General features: G+C 37.6%; 2 protein-coding genes across 2 annotated transcripts in view; one reads left to right on the top strand and one right to left on the bottom strand.

Annotated features, from left to right (window-relative positions):
- dglucy (D-glutamate cyclase) overlaps positions 1-3486 on the top strand; it is a 79220-nt gene extending 75734 nt beyond the window's left edge. The window contains exons 13-15 of the mRNA XM_053335589.1: positions 1927-2046; positions 2681-2841; positions 3190-3486. Of these exons, the coding sequence (XP_053191564.1) occupies positions 1927-2046; positions 2681-2841; positions 3190-3351 (443 nt within the window). The 3' untranslated portion in view covers positions 3352-3486. The remainder of the gene's footprint in view (positions 1-1926; positions 2047-2680; positions 2842-3189) is intronic.
- Positions 3487-16627: 13141 nt separating this feature from the next.
- LOC128374992 (ovarian cancer G-protein coupled receptor 1) lies at positions 16628-21227 on the bottom strand. The gene is made up of 6 exons (XM_053335209.1): positions 21129-21227; positions 19819-19968; positions 19351-19484; positions 18204-18426; positions 17205-17385; positions 16628-17112 (listed from the first exon to the last, which is right to left on the bottom strand). Exons 1-6 carry the CDS (start codon positions 21225-21227, stop codon positions 16628-16630), a joined length of 1272 nt encoding a protein of 423 aa, XP_053191184.1.
- Between the last annotated feature and the right edge of the window lie 1316 nt (positions 21228-22543).

Raw genomic sequence — 22543 nt, 5'->3', positions numbered from 1 at the left:
AATGCTGCAGCAGGCAAATAGAAAAAATATTAGTGGTCACCATCAGGTGGAGTTAGTTAATATTAGTTACTTTGCTCAGTAGTTTAATGTGGAAACTGTATACAGTTTCTCTTATTTTTATTTTTTATTATATTTAATACTTTATTTATTGTCATCATTTAATTTTATACATCTTGCACATGTACATCTTGCTACATAGTGATGACAACATTTTTATTATGTGATTAGGTGTGTCAAACAGTAATACAACATCATAACATTGAATTAATATAGATATTAGAGTAAATCAATAACAATATTTACAGTACAAATTTAAGTGATTACAGTATATTATGGTCATTTGAAATTCATAGAAACATTAATAGAAAATAATTAAATAAATGATTTTTCTTTTAAATCTAATTATTTCATATTTTAAAATCTGCTTCCTGTGTGTCATGGGTCCATAGGTTTTTCAAAGTTTCCAGATTTTTCTGTATTTTCTCTTTTTCTTATTCAATCAATCTCAATCAATCAATCTTTATTTGTATAGCGCCAAATCACAACAAAGTCATCTAAAGGCACTTTACACATAGAGCAGGTTCTAAACCGAACTCTTCAGGTTTTAATTTTTAAAGAGACCCAACATTCCCACATGAGCAAGCACTTGGCGACAGTGGCAAGAAAAACTCAATTTTAACAGGAAGAAACCTCAGGCAGAACCAGACTCAGAGTGGGCGGCCATCTGCCTCAACCGGTTGGGGTTGAGAGGAGAGAGAGGAAGAATAGGAGAGAGAAGCACAATGAAAATCAACATTGAAGTTAGAAGGAATTACAGGTTACCTGTGAGACGAGAAACCACAGACAAGTCCCATGAATGTTAATGGATATAGATCGATGGATAGAGAGAGAGGGGGAGGAGGAGAGAGGAGCTCAGTGCATCATGGGAGTTGCCCGGCAGTCTAAGCCTATAGCAGCATAAAGTAGGAGCTGCTCCAAGACAAGCCTGGCTGGCCCTAATTATAAGCTTTATCAGAAAGGAAAGTTTTAAGCCCACTCTTAAATGTAGGGAGGGTGTCTGCCCCCTGGACCCAATCTGGGAGATGGTTCAACAGGAGAAGAGTCTGATAACTGAAGGCTCTGCCTCCCATTCTACTTTTAGAGATACCATGAACCACAAGTAAGCCTGCATGCTGGGAGCGCAGTGTTCTGGTAGGTACATAAGGCAGTATGAGCTCTTTAAGATATGATGGAGCCTGATCATTAAGAGCTTCATAGTCCTGTGTTTCATGTTCAGTCTCCTCCCAAACCTACCTTCACTTGTTTTTTTTCTTGTTTGTTGTTACTTTTCCCTCCTATTTTCTTTTATTATATACATACTTCTATTGAGATGTTTGGTACACACCTGTGGAAAATAATAGAAAATATAAGATATGAAGAAATAATATCCCAGACATAGAAATGAAGACTAAACATCAAGGCCTGAGCACCTACTAAAATGGCCTTCTTCAGTAAATGTATGTATCTCAGGATACATAAATACAACCCATTCTAACTCCCTACAATCTCTCTCCACCTGTCTGTGGGATCAGACATATTTATTTTTTTTTTTTTTTCAACTTAGCCAAGCGCAATAATAAAAAGAAGAGAAAAGAGAGCAGAAGAAAAGTATTTATTAAAACATCATAGTATGAGTAAAATCCCATATTATTATTTTAAATTATGATTTAATGTGACTGGAGAGGCGGATACAGCACTGGTTCCCAAACAGTTGTGTCATTGCCTTTAACATGCATAAAACTATATTGTTTTTTGGCATGTTTCATTGGCTCTGTTCTCCTGTTGGCCTTGAAATAAAATAGCGTGTTTAAATACAGTGATTTATTTGAAGCTGAATGAAAAGAGAAACAGATGAACATTTCTACTTGCTTTACTGTGTCTCTGTAGGAATCGGTGATGGTGGTAATGAGTTGGGGATGGGTAAACTGAAGGAGAGGGTGAAGAGCCTGATGCCCAACGGGCGTCTTGTAGCCTGTGTTGTTCCTGCTGACTACGCCATCACTGCTGGTATGTAACAATCATACACACACTGTACATCAAACATTCAAAGTTAACACACACTATGAGAGAAGTGAAACTTGCAGTGAGCGGTTTTCTCCAACCTCACTGTACGCAGTTTGAGAAAGCCCACGTCAAGAAACTAAAGTGTTAAAAGGGCGTCTGCACATTCTAAACTTTGAACTGTTTGGTAATCTTATCGGCAAGCATGCAGAAGTGAAGCCAGAAAGAGGAAATAATCAGGAATTCACTCAGTTTTCTGTCCCAGTGATGCATTCCTCTCTGATACACGGATGAGGACACTAGTTGCAGTGTAAAAGTTGGACCATTTAAGTTCCTAAATCACCTGACTGTGTCTGTGGAGGACATTATATCATTAAGCTTAGGTTAAAAAAGGAACTAAGGACTAAAACTTCATGTGTTTGTTATCAGCATCATTTCCTTTCACACACATAAGTCTGTCAATACATTTTGTGCTATTTATTACAATTATTAAAAATCCTGCAAAAAGTCTGCACTAACAAAAATTCACCATTGAGAACCTTAAGAACACCTTGTAGGAAAGCTCAGGCTTTGTGAGTTTCTTGCATGTGTCTGTGTTCCCCCACTCTAAACCCCCCCCCCCCCTCCCTCCCTCCTGCAGGGGTCTCTAACTGGGGAGGATACGCTGTGGCCTGTGGGCTCTACCTGCTCCACACCTGCCCTTCCCACCAGCGATATCTAAAGAAAGGACTGGGTCTGGAACACACACACCCTCAAGAACAGCTCCAGGACTGGACTGCTAACCTGCCATCTGTGAACAAGGTGAGACACACACACACGTTTGTCTATATATCCTCGTGAGGACACTGATTGACATAATGCATTCTCTAGCACCTTAACCTAACCTTGCCCGAACCAAACCCATACCCTTAACCTAATTCTAACTTTAAACTTAAAACCACTTCTTAACCCACAAGTTAACCTTTAAAGTTGTGAGAACACACACACATAAATTACACAAACACACACACTTTCTGAACTCTCTTTTCAGGAATCGCCCCTGGTTTCTCACTTCCTCTTCATTTTCATAGAGGATCTTGTGTGTTTTTTCTGCTGACTTTCTCTCTCTCTCTACCTCTCTGTCTGTCTCACTCTCATCCTCTCCTCTAGGAGGAGTCTATTCTGTCCACTCTGGTGCGTTTTGGAATTCGAAGTGGGGTAACTGCTCACTTGGCCATGGAGGTTGACGGTTTGACCTTCCACCCCACACACTCTGACATCATCACCCGACTAGTGGAGGTCACTGCTGGCTCGGCTGCTCATAAGCCTTAATGATCGTTCACAGCTGTGTTTTTAAGATTCTCCATCTGTGAGAGTGTTAATAGGGAATACTAATCAGTAAGATGACTGAAGCCAATTATTGTAAATGTGAATGTTCATTTAGCACATGAAACACACTCAAGCAGACACACACAAACAAATCAATGTGCCAGTGGTTGAATGTTTGTTTCCTCAATTTGCTGAAGAGAAGTGAGAGAATAAAAATAGAGCTCTGATGATATTTTTGATTTCTACTCGAAATATTAAAAAAATAAAGTTTATAATGGTATAGATGCATCATTGTGTTGTTGCTGACAGACAAGAAGTAGCAGATGATGCGAGAACAAGTTATTGTTGATATCCTGTCTGACAGGAGCGTCACCTTGTGTTGTTTAGTACTCACTAGTTTGCTTAAGGCAGATGTAGCATTTGACCGTACAACTGATGACTGGCAGTTCTCTCCTTCACTCAGACATCAACACATCAATGCATACATATTGTTTTTGTCAGCTATCATAAAGCTGTGCGTATACATGGTTCTGTTTTATACATTTCAATCATTGTGGAAGCAGGTGCAACATGCGTGAGCCTCATTTCTACTCCCAAAGTCAACCATAGACATGCACTTAATCAGCTGTATGTCCGTGGAAAGAGTCAACAAAGAACAGGTGCAATGTTGCTGATCATTGTTAAAGGTATACTATGTAGGATTTTCCTAATTCCTAAAACAATTTATAGATTCATGCAAATATAATCCTTGACAATCATCACAATAATATTGTTTATCGCGATTATTTCTGAGACAATCTATCGACGATCTATCAATCTATTCCTATGTTTTTATGTGCTTTAGTGTTAGTGTTTCCTCTGCTTCTCCACCTTTCGGTGCCGGTTGCTACTCCTCTGCTCTCTGTGTTCTGTTTGACTGACATACACACACAGCAGAGCAGAGAGGCCAGACACGATGAAGCTTTGCATTCACTCTAAATCCAGCAATGTGGCGCCTTCCCCTTGAGGATGGTGCAAAGGTTTGGGTGTGTTTATTTGTACTTTAGAATGATTGATTCATATTTCATAGATCAATCAGACTGCAAGTATGATAACAGTCAGTGAAATTGGCTAAGATTTATCATTGCTTCATATTTCCATCTCCACCTCATCATATCAGACACTGCTGGCACAACAACATGCGCACGCCTGGTCTGAACTATGCTTGAGCTTTGCACAATCTAAACACACATTCTTCATTTATGAATACCAGTTTATAAGCGGGAAATGATGTCCATAGTGATATATATATATATATCTGATTGGGGGAAAAAATGCTGCCTGTTGTGCAATCATCCACCAAAATCAGTTTAGAAGAGAAGAAATATTCCACTGAGAATTGTTCTAATAATACTGTCATCTACAACATAGTTTTACAGAATAGTTCTTCTTTCTTCTTAAAGTGGTGTTTCACGTCATCATTTAAACTCTCACTGCTAGACTCATATAAATTCAGTGGATGTTTCCCACAATGAGGATATGGCTAAAAGGCATGACAGTCAGGCCATAATAGAATCAGGAAAGGTGAAGGATGCTGCCATTTATCTGAAAGAGAACCAAATTAAAGTTTGTGAGGTTCCATTTATCCACTACAAATCAATGCTTTTCTCTGTGAGGAGTCCTCAGGCGTAGGAGCAGCAGGATTGAACATTACGGCAGGGAAAAAAAATACAATTATACTTTCAAATTCCAAGTGATTTCAGCCTTTGTCTCTATGTATGTGTGTGTATCTATGTATTAAACTCTAGAGATGGATTAAAGGCATTAATTAGCACACAGCTGTTTTCCACAGAGTTTCTTCTAAATATAACACATCTTAACAACACAAAGACATATTGTGGACACACTAATGATGTGGAGGCCCTCGGGGATGCAGAGATAGTTGAACTGAACACATTCCACACACTGCTTTACAATTTGCATCCTAACTTAAAATTGTCATATATGACTTTGATCTTCAGATCTATAAATTTGACAATGGGCTAGATAAAGCAAAAACGGATCAAACACAGTTCTGTTTTGGCATTTTCTTGTAGCATTGGAAACATACTGGGACCCAAACACAGGTATATGCTGGATTAATTAGCTGTTTTTCTGCTTTTGGAAACCACTACTTTTTATTGTTTTAATTTGTGGTCCGTGGGTATTAAAAAAAAAAAAAACGAACTTTGATCTCATGAGCAACTTTTCAATGTTAGAAAAAACTGAAGAATGCTTATTTGGCATTGTGTCAGTTCTTAAAAGCAAACTTTTCACCCACAATAGAAGAAACTGAAATATCTGTCGCACAATATGATGAAACTGAGCAATAATTTAGAAAAAATGATAACTACTGGAAGTCACAGTGATTCAATGAAAAGGATGCTTATGATGCAGTTAATTTATTTGATTGAGATTTTTTTATCTATTCAGACTCAAAAATGATTAAACGGTGTTGTACAATATTTGAGAAATTACAGTTTTGATTGAAATGTTTATGTCTAATGTAAATAAACTGTATTTCCACTGACTTGATGACCAACAGAGTGACTGCTAACATGGCTATTTGTAGCCATGTTAGCAGTCACTCTGTTGGTCGGTCTCTCTGTTCACCACAGAGTCACCATGACATTGGTATAATTTTGCTTTACATGTAATAATGATCTATTGGATGGACTGCCCTAACATTTGATAAAGACAAACATGTCCCTTTGAAGATTAATTATAATACCTTTGATCACCTGATTTTATTTATCTAGTACCATCATTAGTTCAAAACTTTAATTTCTATGGATAATTAAAATGTGCTCTGGTAGTCTACTTAATGTGCATGCCATGTAATTGCAACGTCTGTGCCTTCATTTCGTAATTTTTAAACATACCTGATGAATTGAATTGCCATTGCAGCAATGCCAGCTGTGCGTTTAGTGCTAAAATAAGATGGTGGTCATTATACTTACTAAACTTCAGCAATGTTAGGAGCATGTTAGCATTAGTATCTAGCACTGCAGTGCCAAAATACAGCATCACAGAGCTGCTAGCATAGCTGTAGAGTGTTAAGCTGATTCCCAAATATATATTCAACTCAACTCTACACTACTCAACTCAATGCAACTCAACTCAGCTTAGCAGTGAACAGTAACAGTGGTCAGGCTTAATATTGAGCTTCAGAAAAAATGAACATGGTGCAACATCACATTGCAAAGTCATGACTCACAAGCCCAACTATTTCTTTTTTTAGTGTCTTATCGGAGAGAGGACTTGGGCTGAGCATAAATTAGGAATATTTTTAGAAATCATTATATTTATGATATGAATGTGCTTTGTGCTTGACAACCAACAGGTAATCTAGTTTGACAAAAATTTATCTGAACTGTCTTCCCAAATGAACTTCTTTGTGTCAGAAGTAAAAGGAGTTTCTGTATATAATGAACACTGCAGCTGGCTGGGTCTCAGGGTTGAGGTTAGATGAGGTTCCAGAAGACTGTGTTATGACGAATATTAGATTCAGTTGTTGTCTTTTTTTATAGCAAAGGTTTAGATGAGTGTAAATCAGTCTCTTGTGATCATTATTCTCAGGTTACTTCACTCAGTTTCTACACTTTTTGAAGGTGAAGTCTCTCAGCTGCATTCACTATTTAATTTCTTGCCTGAAATCATGTTAATCTGAAGAAAACTATAGACTGTGGCACTTTTAGATGGATTCAGGCAGATGGTAAATGGTAACTGAGCACTAGAAGCATCCAGGATGATGCAACAGCAGGAATAAATAAGCAATCCATGCATGGCATTATGCTGCTTCTGCTGTGTGTTATTACAGAAAATACTTTTAGTGTCAAATCTCAACCTGCATCAATGTAACTTGGCTGTATTGATTCTGTAATGAATTACTTAAAATTACAGGTAATATTTCTAAAGGTCCACATCAACAGAAGCATCAGTTAAACAATATAACAACACCAAGTCGCTTGTACCACTGTATATGTAGAAAGCTGCTGCTGCTGTTCAGTGGAAATATGCTGAAGGCATGTTGCACTGCCTAGTTAGTGATGTCAGGTGTGACCACTGATGGGAAATGATAATATGTATTCTGTTCATTCCATAATTGCAAATTATGTGAACAGTGCTTTTTGTAATCATGAGAATATTTATATATATTAATATATATCTATATTCCTCTCCTTTTTTTCATTATGTGGTACAGATGTTTTAGGTTGCTATATATATTTATTAATGAGCATTATATGTGTACTTTATAGACACAGTTTGTGTAAATGTATTTTTCTTGCACAAGAATAATTCCTTTCAGAAAACTCTCAATGTTTTTATTATTATTTATGAATAATGTTTTAAATATAAGACAGTCGGTTGCATAGAGGCTGACAGGAAACAAGGGGGAGAGAGAGATCGGTATGACAAAAGTCTCTCACCTTTTTTTATCCATATATGTAATTTCTCAAAAGCCCCACTTTAATCCAAAGTCACCTGTACTTTATAAACCAGTATGAATATCCAGTATAAGCGCCTCACTGCTGTCATTTTTGTCTTTTTTACTTTATATATTTATTTACCTATTTTTTTCCCTCAGTCCTTTCTTCTCTCCCTGAGGTGAAATTAACATTTTGGAAGAGTGAAAGACAGGCTGAGAGGTAAGAAAACAGATATAGAACACCTTAAATTAAATGAATTGAAAATAAAATTATACATAATAGAAATGGAAGAGAATCATATCATACAGCATATAATGATACTAATATATAAGCAAAATAATGGCAATATAATAGTAATATTGTATTGTGATAAATATGGTGCAATGTTCATATAGTTGCAAGAAGAAAAAAAACAAGTACAACATATGCTCTGATGGATCTAAAGACTGCCTGCATTACTTCTAAAGAGAATGTATCTTTAAGACAACAAGCTTTAAATGGACAAATGACTAGCTTAACATCCCTCACCAGCTTCCTGCTCTATAGGTTTCTAACGTTAGTAATGCACCCAAAAGCAAAGAAGCAGCCACAGAGAGGGAGAGGCAGGAAAGACAGAGATGTAAACAGCTGAGGCTGGTTTCCCAGATGGAGTTTGAGGAGCCGCTTTCTCAAGAACATTTCATCTGCCTGAAGTAGTTATGGTATTTGTAGGTTGTGGGTGTACAACTGCAGTAACAGTAACTAATCAGACTCTGGTTGGAAGGCTGAATGGCCTTGTGTGTGTATATTTAGTGTTCTGTCAAAAGAGCTGGAATGAAACAAACCAGACCTGTCATTCATCCCACTGTGTGTCCATGCATTTTCTTTCACAGACTCCCTGTGGGCTTCTGCATGAAGACACACTGGGTGAAAGACATGGTCAGATCACAGCTCCAGTTCCTGACCCGCACAGTGCTGGTTTGTGCCCAAAGTGTGTGGTTTCCACTCTGCACACATTTAGATTTGGCCCTTAGCATGCACTTCAGTTTGCCAACATGAATCAACCACTACCCACACACAAAATGAAAAAAGAAGAAGTTCCATGTGTGCCAACAGCAAGGCAAATGATGACATACATAATTTAACATCATTTCATCACATTGGTATGGGTAAATACTCAATATGGAATCATAAAACATTTACAAAGATTTGATATTTGTCCCCCCTCACAGTTTGAAGACATGGAATTGAATGTACTTTCCTGCAGAAGTTTACAGGCTGAAACTTTCAGACTGTTCAAACAGCAAAAAGGGTCAACATTTGGGATATATTAATTAAATGCGACTACTTTTCTCTAAGCAACTTTTCCCTAAGTAGAGATTGGTGTCATTCTTTTCATCTCAATCTCAGAAAGGAAGTAAAGAATATTTCCCCATATGTTGAGTTATTTCTTTAATTAAGCCTGCAAGCACATGAGAATAAACATCTAATACAAAACTCTGTTTTCACAAACCTTATAAATGATAGAGCCAATCCTACACACTCACATTCACACCTGTGGGTTATACAGCCAATTACCACCAAAGGGATTTCGGCGGGGGATCAGGAACCTTTTTAGATCCCATACATTACTTTTCACCCACAGGAACTGGTGTCTAAATTTACTTTTGGGCCCTTTGTTTCTGCTCCTTAAAAAGTCCCTGCTGGTGGAAGTGCTTTCTGATGGCCCATGCAGGCACTATCAAGGTAGTGATTGCAGCGCTGAATGTTGTTCATTAGTCAGATATGTTTGCATTTTCTACAGCATTTTTATAACCTCTCATTTTTAAAAATTGCAACTGCAATGTCCAAAACTTATTTGATTTACTCTCTTTCTTCTAAGTTCAAGAAGTTCTAAGTTCTGCTCTAAGTTTCAAGAAATATGAGTATGTTTTGACATGCACATGACCATTGCCCGTCTCAGCATATTTTGATGATTTAGAGATCATTGCACAGCTTAATTCACTGTTTGCCTCCTCTGATTTAATAATAATGAGGGATCTTAACATGGATTGGCTCTCTGACAGCTCCAACAAATTTATAGAGCAGTGCCTGGAACATCTATTTAAGCTCAACAGATCGAATTTCAGAAATCCTCTTAACTCCACATTAATTGAAACCATACTGACTGACAGACCACACAAATACCATGCCTCTGCAGTTTTTGCACTAGACATTGGTGATAATTGTCCTGGCACCTGTGTTAGAGACACCATGATCCCTAAAATCAATCTCAAATGATCACCACAAGAAATATTGAGCATTTTCATCTTCAGGAGTTTTGTAAATGTTGAGTCCATCTCTAACATTGATAAAACCGTCTCTATTCCTGAGCTTGTTATGGCACTGGAAAACTTTTCTCAATCTTTTAAATAAAACAGATTTAAAAACAGATACAGTCCTTGGTTCTCCCCACAATTCTCCAATTACATCCACAATGGAGACAAAGCCTGGTCCAAGGCCTCATCCAGTGGCACCCCTGAGGACTGGGTTAACCTCAAGCAACAAAGAAACATCTGTATCAGTATGATTAGAAACACTAAATCAAATTATTATCAGTCAGCTCTCTCTGTTTGTGATAGTTCCACTAAATTCTGGAACCCTTTAACATCTCTCAAGAATAATCATGGTCAAATTTTCTACTACAAATCAAACAAGTATCTGATCATATTTCTGATTGATCATCCTTGGTTAAAGCTTCTAATCACTATTTCCTTTCCTCTGGTCTTTTATTTAAATGGGTTCTCTAATGCTTTTCCTTATTTCCACAGTATAATGTTACAAAGTTGGATGCCCATATTAAAAGTGGCCAGAAGTAATCTCCGTGAGCTAAAATAACCAGCTTCAGACTGCTTTGAACACCTCAGTAGTACCTTTACACAAAATTGGCGGTCTCCAATCTTAACAACTACTGTCCAATATCTAAACTTCCTTTCTCAGCATAAGTCCTATAGAATCACTATGTGCTGTCATTGATTCACTAAACTTACTGAATAAAAAACTATTTTGTGTTGCTCTCTTCATTGACTTTCAAAAGCATTTGATACAGTTTATCATTAAATACTATGTATGATTAATGAAATTATAATCATGTAACCCTACCTCAAAGGGTCTGTCCTTGGTGTTGGTCTATGCATTGCTTTTTGAATTATACATAAATAACATAATTCATCCTAATTTATCAGTCAATGTCCATTTTTTGAAGATGATAAAACTTTATATACTCTAGTATGTGGCATGTGCTAACTTTTAAACTTTAAATGGCACCCTAATTATTCTTACTGACTGAGTCATAGAAATACTCAGTAATTCGGCAGGACAGCAGACTATCATTGATATTCAACAATTGACTCAAAACTTCCAAATCAAACCAGGCTCTTGTATAGAATCAAAGGATGTTTGTCTTCCTCCAAAAAACAAAAGAGACTATGACCATGGACTACCTTCAGTCAACCTCCATGTCTAGAGACTGTGACCATGGACTACCTCAAATCTCTTTTCATTTAAATTCAGTTACTACTTAACTTTAAATATGCCTCATGTATGCACTCATGTTGTCAGAACTGGTTTCAGGTATAATGCCCTCAAACTATGAAGCGTAGGAATATTAGCTTTCTTGTTTATTGTTATTATTTATTTAAATCTGTTCAATGGTGTGTACTTTACAGTCTGCAGCTGTTCAAATCATGACAGTGTCACACTGTATGCCTTTATGTAGTTATGAGTGTGTCATTAAAGAGTTGAAGGAAGAAAGTGCCAACTTAGAAACTGAATGCATTTTGTTTTGATAAATGGATCCTGTTCCCCTTGTAACATCATTTTCTTTTTGACTAAGCCAATAGGTGTTCTCATGTGATTTTAGGCTCCAAAACAAACTTATCATCACATCTAGCTTTTTTTCTTCCTCATTTCCTGTTAAATGTTCCATTGCTGGCTGCTGCTGTTACTGTATAGTTAGTCCTCGATGCCAAGTCTCAGATCTGCCTCATTTGTTCCACACAGACTGGAGGCGGATTTCTTTGAAAAAGAAGTAAATCCAGTAAATATTTTATGTTAAAGCCAAAAAAATGGAAGTCTGCTTCAAGACACTTCTCCCCTCTGCTTCTGTTGTGTCTTGCTGTTGATCTCATGTCCTTTTCAACTGCGACCTTTGACCCTCCTCATGACCCAAGTTTAATGTGACTTCCTGCAGGACGACAGCAACAGCTGATACTGCCAAGATTAATACACACATGCGCATATTCTGCCTCCCTCATAACACACAAACATCTTCACACACTCATTCTACATTGCTCCAGAGCTTCTATTCACACACATACACATACACATACACAACATCAGAAGTGCCTCAAGAGGAAGGACTCTGTTACAAAAACAAATACAATGACACAAGAAGAACACTTTTGTTTTCACAGTCATTTTGATTCTCAGCTCCTGATTCACCTGACAATTATTAATCTCCCCAAACCAATAAACCCTAACAACTCACATCCAGCCAAACATAAACATCACATCCCCTCACCAAGTACTCTAGTGCAAAGACAGAGTAGCTATAAGATTCATTTTCAGGGAAAGTACTGCAACTCAAAACCTAACTGTATTCAGGCAGTTTTTATGAAACCAAAAATCTGGTTTGTAAATGCAGTACCTGGAGCGTAGTCCAGTTATTTACATAATTCTGTGTAGTCATAACAGCTATGTCAGGAATCACTCCCTCTCTTCCTAACACTCACTTAATAGTTCACTTTATACCAGGCATGTTCAAACTATTCCATAAAGGTTCATGTGATTGCAGATTTTTATTCCAACTAAGCAGGAGCACTTTAGACTCGACTCATTGAATCAACTGATCTCAGTCTTCAGACAGTTGATTGGTCGAATTATGTGCTCTTCACTGGTTAGAACAAAAATCTGTAGGCACAGTGCCCTTTATGGAATAGTTTGGACATGCCTGATCTTAGGACAGTTATGGATTATTATTATTTTATGTCAACATGTCACACGACTGTGAATTTTAAAGTGTATTACATGTGCCACATTGCATTGTGGGGTTCTTAGCAGAAAGTAGTGTGCATTGCATGGATCCTACCCATTTATTGTAGAAACCTTAGGGGCACAATGTAGAACACATTTCACACAGAGTTCAAGCACTCAGAATAGTCAGTATAAACAGCTGTGATACAGTCTTCAGTTGTGATATCAACCACAGCCATTATATTGTTTTTGCTAGTCGTGGGTCATCATATTATATTAGCTAACTATTTCACTTTCTCTGTAATTAAACTGTTTCCAATTGTCCAATTGAGGAATAACTACAAAAAACATGAACTATATTTTTTGGCATAATAGTGTTGACTCCCCCCCCCCCCCCCCCCCCTTTTTCTTTTAATTGTTATGATTGTTGTGGTACTTACACAGAATAATCTACAAACACCTTATGTAGTTTATATAGCTTTGGTTTAGCAAATGTGCTTACTTACACATCAAAACCACATGAAGCAACATTTTGCATTTTGAGTCATGTTTCTAGCCACATGACAAATATCAGTTGGCTGAAACCATGTGCAAACACAGCAGTTTGATCCTTTAATCTCAAAACAGTTGAGGCTAACATTCATTTGAAAGGTATTGTGTCAGATGACAGGATAAACAATAACTGATGTGGCACTAGACAGAAATGAGGGGATTACCAAAGTAAAGATTCATCCATCCATCCATCAGAAAATGAATTTTTGTAAAGACATTATGGCAGCTGAACTTGTTGATTTTTTCTTTTTTTTGAAGTCCTGGATTGACTGAAAACTCTGAGGAGAAAGGAACACCTCACCCTAACTCTAACCCTATACAAACTAGAAGCTTTAAGTCACTCCAAGGTCACAACACAGACAATTCCCATCATTGCTTACAACAGCACTGATCTTCTGTATGATGAGGAAAGTCTGAATTTGATAACATTGGACTGCATCACACTCTCGTCAGAAATGAACACAGAGTTCCTGCTGTTGAGACTGCCAGCGTCAGAGAGGAAGGGCTGAGGTCACACTGAAACCACACACTCTGCACTGCAACGCACACACCAGTATAAAAACAGAAGAGAAGCTGTCCTTTATAAAAAATATTCTTTATCATGTTTGTCACTGATATAACAAGATATATCATGTGAACATTTTTCATCATGACTAGATGCTTTGTCCATGATTTTATATCTCTGTAACAACTGAAGTTTGACATATTATTATATTTCTGTAACAAGAATACATTAATTTATAATTCATTCATACAAAGTTTTGATTATATTTTTATATTACCACAATATTTAAAATTTTCATCACAATTTCATACATCCATAACATTTAAAGTAAAGTTATACTTCCATAGGAACTAAGATTTTGAGGGGGAAAAAAGTTCTAACTTTGATACATCAATTATGTCAAAGATCTATAATAACAGAAACAGTGAACATATTGTTCATAAAAATAAATGGAGTTAAGGATTCTTTACAACTGAAAATCAAGACCATAACAATATAGTGCCATGCACATGCATTCAAATTGCAATATGTAAACATTTGAGATGGTTTCCCTTGATGTGTAACCTCTTATAGTACAGAAGCAGACCTGGGCAGAGCAGGCAGAGCCTAAGCATGCCAATGTTTAAACCCTTTTTAAAGCTCGTCACTTACATCCATATTAACTGATATACATTTGATACCACTATGGTTACCACTATGTCAGAGACATTTGCTTACAAAATAGTATTAGTGGTTTGTATCTTTCAAACATTTAAAAAATACTGTACAATAAATAGTAATACTTTTTAAAAGCAAATATATGGCATTAAAATCCCATTCTCTTCAAAACTGAAGCTGCCAAATTATTAAAGTCTAGTCCAATTATTTACTGTTCAAAGCAAGACTATGTAAGTTATGAAAGAAGAAATAATCTTCCTCTAACAAATGAAAAGTTTTGTTGAAAGTAATTAGAGACACCCTTGTTCAAGTCAATTCACTGGTCTGGAATGATTAGCATGGCTAATATTAGCTAGGGTTAGCAGACTTGAGTTGGCCTGGATATTGGATACCAACTTTATGACTCTTTTCTACTTGTGCTACAGTTACAGTACATTTTTCAAATCGCCATTTATTTATTTGTCGCTTGAATTCAGAAAAAGTTTGTCTCACTAAAGCTAAACCTCAAAAAATCTATGTTAAATCTCAAATCCCTGAAATGAACATTATTCTGAACAAAACACTGTACTATGGTTGGTAGTAGATTTGCATCATAATCTTAATTAGGGGAGCAACTATAAATTATTTTCATAATAAATTAATCTGTCCAGTATTTTCTCAATAATTAAATAGTTGTTTGGTGTTTAAAATGTCAGAACATGTTGGAAAGGCTTGATCATTGTTTCCCAAAGCCAAAAGTGAAAAGTTCTTGTGTCTCAACCAACAGTTTAACAGTTTAAGACTAAAATAAACCAGCTCATTTGAGAAGCTGGAACAGAAAAGTTGGTCATTTTAATCAAAATAGTTGGAGATTAATTCAATAGAAACTACATGATTAATCAAATAATCGTTGCAGCTCTACTCTGAATTTTCACAGCATGGATAACCCCTGATTTAGAACAATGGGTTAATCATACTGAAGTTAATACTGGAGTAGGTATGGGTAACACTAGTGATTGCACAGGTGCATTATGACAAATGATAAAAACATTGTAAGTCATCACACATCATTAAATGCATCAAGCTCAAAATATCAGTAATTTTATAGCTGCAGCATGACTCTTTAACCATCTAACCATCTAATTTAGCATGTTGTGTTCATGCACTGATTAAAACAATGTTGCTAAGTTGTAACGCAGTGTACACGCCACTTCAAGAAACCTAGATTTGTTCTTATACTGAATGCCCTATGCTGTTTTCTGGGTTGTGTGTGAAAAAACAGTGGATACATTAGTTCAGAAAGTAATTATATATTATATTTATAAATATTAAAGAGTCCCTGATTTGCCAGATTATTATCACTATAATAAGAGTAAGACACAGCCTCTAATAATACAATTTTAGGATGAATGAGTGCCAAATATCTACTTTTCAAAAAGATAAGAATCCATTTACAGAGGCATGTTTCAGATGCAATGCTGCTGCAGTGAGGTGCATCTGAACAGTGTCACGTCATAGTTAAGTGTGGTTGAGGGGGCGACAAAGCCCACCTTTGACCACACGTCAAACAAGCTTGAATCTTTCACCCAGAGAGCACAGTTCAACTCTGCTTTTCAGTCTACTGTTAAATTAAATAATGAATTAAAGGAATTCTGGCAGGTTTTTCTCCTACAAAGTTTAGGGTACCCAAGGTGGATATCTCCTGTACTATTAATACCAGGTCATTAATAACTTCCTTATGGACGATGCCCTGGACAATCTCAAATCTCCACTTTGTCCCTATGTCTACAATCTGTTGAAATGTAAACAGGGCATTCACAGCATCACAGTGAACTTCAGATTCATATTAAGTTCTCACACTGTTGTATTCAGAGTTCAGTGAAAAAAATGTGAGAAGAAAGAACATGTTTTTACTCAAATGCCAATGAAATATAATGTAAACACAGCTGGATGGGCAGCAGGCTCTCATCGTGGTCACATGGCAAAGTTGAGCCCTACAGGCAGGCTAGTTGTGATAGGTCTCTTGTGCGTTCAGTCTCCAGTCATTCTCCTCTAGTTTAGCTTAGTCTGGGAGTCAAGCTTGTCCTCTGTCTTAATCCCACTGACCTGAGGCCTTTTCTAGCACAGGTCCTGATTGATCCTTAGATCATTTTAGCTGGGGCTCCTCAGTCTCTTCAGGCTTCTCTGCCTTTAGGTTCATATCCTCCATGCCAATCACAAAACTGACCTTTCCATCACTGTCTGCACATTTATCTGAGTGTCTGTTATTTTCTTCAGTTAATGGTATGACCTTTTTTTCATCCATCTGTAAGGCTATAATAGTATTCTTGATGGTGGCATCTGTTTTAATATTGTTGAGTGTGCTTTTGTGTGTGCTGGAGTGTGTTAGCAGCGTCACAGTCGGATGGCCATTGTTCTCATCAGTGGCGACTTCATGGGAATCCGTGGCGGGGTTGGTGGGACTGGCATTGCCGCGGCGATGACAGCAACAAAGGATCCTGGCAACGGGTCGGAATATGACCCTGTACAAGCCGCGGCGGGCACTTTCGCTGACGAAGCAGTAAAGAGCAGGGTCGGCAACACAGTTCAGAGTGGTCAGCAATAACGACAGGTGGTAGTAGTTAAATATTCCTGGAAAATAAGAATATAAGACATGTGGTATGACAAAGCAGTTTAGTTTTCAATCTCAATGCTTGGGTTACTTTGTAGAAAAGAAACTGTACCTGTGATAAAGTTGCAGTCCCGCTCCAGCAGGGTGCGAATTAACAGGAAGACGTGATATGGGGAGAAGCAGACGAGGAAAATGAGGATGGTACTGCTGACTAATTGCCTGATTCTTGTCTTCTGATCCGGCTGGGTCCCTGCACTCCGACCCACGGCACGAAGGACACATAGGTAGCTGATCTGCACAGAAACAAGACAGTTGGAAGCCTCTGTCCCTCCTGATGTTGTCTTGAGGAAATAGTTTACATGAACATAACCTGACCTCATACAACTCTGTTTCCATTGAGTAATCTCCCCTGTCTTCTTCCCCTTTTAACCTCCTGAGACCTGAGCTTTTGTTTGGTATGCATTTCTAATTTCTCCTAGATATTTTGGGATTAGTAGGACCTGATAAGTACAAAAACTAAGCATTGCTTTGTAACAGGAAGTAGTTTAAAAAAAATGTACTCATATGTGGTTTATTTCGCTGTATAACACATTTAATTCACTAGTGTATAAAACTATTTATTTCCTTACATTTACACTTTCCCTTCATCCCCATGTCCTCAAAGGAGTACTTTCTGATTAGCAGTGTCGTAGCTTGTTGCTGTTGCTAAAATTATTCAAATTTGTATAGCATATCAAACTACGAACATTATGAAGCATAAATAAACCATAACAGTTGATAAGGTTTTGTACCTGGTCCACTTTTGTTTAGGGATCAGCTGTTGATTGACTACATGCCAGCCATCTTGTTTTTTAAACTGATTAATGTATCATGCTTTTGCTATCACTAGGTGACACAAAAAAAATGTGTACGAGAAAGAGGACAATAGGTCAAAGTTAAGCAGGATGAAGTATAAGTTCCAGCAAACTCAAAATGTAATTTCCCCTATAAGGACGCAGGGTCGCAGAGATTAAACAAACCATATCTCCATATAACTTTATCTCCCAGATATAAGAATTCCTCAGTTTTTGATCATACTTGAAAATATATGTTTAAAAAGCAGTTTTCCTACCGATAGAATGGCCAATGGGAACATGAAGCCAATAATGAAGCGGTAGTAGTTGATTGGATACTCCCACTTCTGCATGGGGTAGTGCTCGAAGCACACTGATTGGTTTGTGTGGTCTTTGCTCAGTTCTTTATGATGGAAGAAAACCACGCCTACTGCTATCTCCTTTAGCCAGATGATGGAACTCACGATCCAAGCTGCCTTCATAGAGCGGAGAGTCGTGAACCTGGAGACAGGGATGAAAGAAGTCAATTAAAGGTAAGAACTAGTAAGAACTATAAATTCCGAAATTTCTGAATTTTGTGCTTACTAGTTGTGGCAGAGTGCATGAGTACAGTAACATATTAGTTGCTTTCACCAGTCAAAAGAAAAATATTACCAAAAAACAACTAAACCATTTACCAAACCTCATATGTCACTTTGCATTCTGGTAGGCTTCTCATTCCTGACTAGCGACTGTCACTGGCAGATCACTTCTAGCTAGTCTACTAATTAAGCTAATATTAGCTCCATGAGTTCTAACATTCTAACATAACCTTGTTTGACTGCTTAGCTAAATTTCTTGTTTGTGTGCTACAGAAAAAAAGGGTTTTAATTATGACATATACTAATTTGTGTCTGAAAAGTGTGCCCTAGTGTTGGCTAGGGCTGCTGCAGTGTAAAACAAAATCCAATTAAGGCGGGGAGAATCTGCTAAACTTTACTTAAATTCTGTTAGCATCCTCTTCGGTCGTGTAAGGCTACTACTGTAGCTAGTGAGGTAGTTAGCTGGACATGTTAGCAGCTTATGCTATTGCAGAATTATATTGGATATTTATTATTTACACTTTTGTTCTGTTCTTGGCTTTGGAAAGGCTAACAAAGATGCCTCCTTACATTTTCTTACTAGAGCCTCATACATTTTGCTTCACCATGTGGTGAAATCCAAAATTACTGTGCTGTGCTGTGTAATGGTTGCTAATCTATGACTGGAAAATCTCTGTTTGGGGAACAAGTTTAGAGAATGGACAGTTTAGCTCAGTGGTGATTTATTTAAGTAAGAATACTGTCAAGACGATCTACACCACATGGAGGAGCAGCAGTGATACATTTAGGGAGTTTGCCATGAACAGCTGTGTGCATTCTCGTGATGATGTATCAGAATTAATACCTTAAAGGATGGACCACAGCCAAGTAGCGATCCAGACTGATACAGCACAGGAAACCAATGCTGATGTAGATGTTCTCATAGAGGAGGAAGCCACATAGCTTACACAACCATTCCCTGTGACTCCAATCATCACCCTGAAACAACAATGCACATATTACACTGTAGGAAAATGAAACAGGACAATATGCTGGTAAAACATAAAAGAATATGTAACTATACAATAGCTGAATTAAAGACAACTAAACATACAGCTAGACCGACAGCACCTTCTGCAATAATAGAACATTGCCAAAAGTTTACAAATCTGCCCACAGTGTTGGACCCGTATAGATCACCAAAAACACTTTTTATTAACATATACATCATGGTTTAGGACTCGGTGAAGTGCATGGTTTAGGACTTGCTGAAATGCACAGATGCACTGGAGGGATATGTGTATGACAGAGTGAAGGGCTGGTTTTAATTTACCTGAAAGATGTACTGGAGCCACAGTGGTAATGATGCCAGGTATAACAGATCAGACACAGTGAGGTTAATTAAATATACTCCCAGCTCATTCTTTTGTTTGAGCTGCAGTGTAGCGTGGTACAGAGAGTACAGGTTGCAGGGAACACCAATCTAGAATCAATAAGATCATATAATGTGATTAGTTTGATTCTCTGACATCTTTTATTTTTTCCACATTCCCCTCCTTTTATTTATTTTACTACCAGAACACATTTTCTGCATATGGCCACTATGGTATAGTTAGGGTTAGTGAAATACATGTTTATGACAAATAAAGTATGATTAAGGTATAGTTAGGCAAAGTTTGGGGAAAGGTTGTGGTTATGGTAAATACAACATCCAATGTAAATTGTAGGTCTGTGATGTGTGGGGAGCTCTGTACACAAAATCCTGACCTCCATACACTGACTTTCTGTCTTGCTAAATAAAGGACACACACTTCCTTCGGTGAAACTGAACATCAGCTGCAAATTGTGAGGTACAGACCTGTCCAATATGGATATAATTCCTAGGCATAAGGGTGACATAGGCATCCTTCGGTGGCCATGTTGTTGGTCCACAGCTGTGCCAGTCCAGTTGTATTTAAAAGTTTCTTAGAATAGCTAATTCTCTAAACTGATTTCGGCTCAGAATTGCTCTCATGACCCCATCCATTCATCTAACCTCTTTCTGTACTCTATCCTTGCTGGAGTCTCAAGTCTATCCTAGCTGACATTGTGTGCAAGGCAGGGGACATCCTGGACAGGTCAATAGTCTACTAAAGGGCTGACATATATAGACAGATGCATTCAACCTTAGGTTCGTGGCCACGGGCAATTTAGGATTTCCAGTTCATCTTTGTTCTGTTGGTAAAAGCGGGCACCAAGAGGAAACCCAAATGCACACTTTGAGAACCTCACAGACAGGCCACTTAAGGTTGACTGGAGAACCTTCTTTCTGTTTAACACTGCTAAACACAGAGTTACAACCCATTAACTTATTTCCGCCTACAGAACTACATATACCAAAATTACTTCTTGTGGGCATGATAAAGCTTCTTTTTCTGATGCCATATAAGAGTACTCATGCAGCGCTTTGAACTTTGAATAACTGAGTTGGTTTTTGTGTCAATGCTGCATAATTCTGTTCTCAAAGAGAAACTAGGCTTCTTAGGGTATGTGACATGACGGTTTTCTGTGTCACACTAACCTCAATTTGGAAACATATTTTTGTAAAGTATTCAAACACCTCAGTAGTTTTTAGGTATTCAAAAAATGCACACACACACTTACCAACAGCACGAGGATATACACACAGGAGAAGAGGTACTGGTGGATTTCATGGCTGATGGTGCAGTTAATCCTGGCCTCTTCAGACATGGTTAACATCATGATACCCCACTCTTAATGCAGTACTTCACCTTAAAAATGCTCACATTATGTTTTCATGTGGCATAACGGCACCCAACAGCAAATACATTTTCATCTTGGCTGGAGCACTCTGGTGGTTTAAATTTGTCTCATCTGGTTGAGTATTTGTCCTCTCTGTTTTGGTAATCCACTTTCATTCAGCCACTCTGGAAAACAGAAGAATCAAGAGTGTAAATTTTGGAAATCAAAAGTTTTCATACTTAAGTCAACCATCATAGATATTGTCATTTCAATTTAATACAGAGATAGCAGGGAAATAAGTCTCTACTGGAAAATGTCTGTGTTGGACTTGTTCCCTTGAAAAGTAACAGATTGTGTCAAGATTGGAAAAAAAGAGAGCTACAGAGAAATTCAAACTTCTCCTTTCTTGTCTCTGCACAACTGGCCGATCATGGCCAGAAGTGGCTATGAATGTCAGACTCTTAGTTTTGAATAGATACAAAAACAGTCATACCCAGACCTCCTAATTCCCCCTAAAGGGAGGGTGTTTCTGAAGCTATTCTACTATCTGACAAGCAGTTCTGATGGAGTATAATGGCTCATTAAAGCGCAACAGTTCTTTGAGCTAAATGCTGACATCAAAACATTCACAATGCTAACTATAACATGGTAAACATGCTAATAACAGGTATAATGTTAACCATGTTCACAATTAGCATGCTAACATTTGCTTTAGTCATAAACCAAAGTATTGGACAAACCAAAACTTTGATCCAATGACTACAGTAAAGGAGCAGTTATTTAGATCATTCACTTAAAACCATGCATGTCAATGTGATAGTGGAAACATCAAAGTCAGTAGTATTCATCTATGAATGGCTGAACCAACTTCTGTGGCAATCTATCTGGTTAGTGTTATTGAGATGTTTGGTGAACTGACAGACTGATGTTCCCATTCATGCTGCTAGCATGGCAAATAAACCTGCATTGTCCTAATTAGTGTAAAATCATAATCATGTAACCATATACACTTAGTTCAACTTCATTTAAACTCTTCTCTGTGAGACTGTAGGGCTCTGAAAAGGTGTAACATCATGACTTCCTGTTGAAAGCACAACTGCATCCTGTTCCTATAAATGACTTCCATTGTCATGCATTTATAGTCACACAGACACACACACACACGTGCAGTCACTCTCAAGTGCACGCTCTTGCTCGCTCACGCCAGGGAGCTGCTATCAATATGCGGGAGACTCCCGGAACTTCCGGGAGAGTTGGGATATCTGAACTCTCATTAAGAACATGACACAAATGGAGGAGATTTCCAGAAATGTCCA

Source organism: Scomber japonicus, chromosome 16, assembly GCF_027409825.1.
Source record: "Scomber japonicus isolate fScoJap1 chromosome 16, fScoJap1.pri, whole genome shotgun sequence".
Classification (NCBI taxonomy): Eukaryota; Metazoa; Chordata; class Actinopteri; order Scombriformes; family Scombridae; genus Scomber; species Scomber japonicus.
The sequence above is the reverse complement of the archived record's forward strand: the minus strand, read 5'-3'. Positions and strand labels throughout refer to the sequence as shown.

What these genes read in the sequence shown, in the direction of transcription:
- LOC128374992 (XM_053335209.1), bottom strand. Translation starts at nt 21,227, where the DNA reads ATGATGTTAACCATGTCTGAAGAGGCCAGGATTAACTGCACCATCAGC. An exon ending in GCTGTGGTCCATCCTTTAAG is followed by an intron (nt 18,427 to 19,350) that starts GTATTAATTCTG and finishes CCCTGTCTCCAG; the next exon opens with GTTCACGACTCTCCGCTCTA. An exon ending in GGACTGCAACTTTATCACAG is followed by an intron (nt 17,113 to 17,204) that starts GTACAGTTTCTT and finishes CTTATTTTCCAG; the next exon opens with GAATATTTAACTACTACCAC.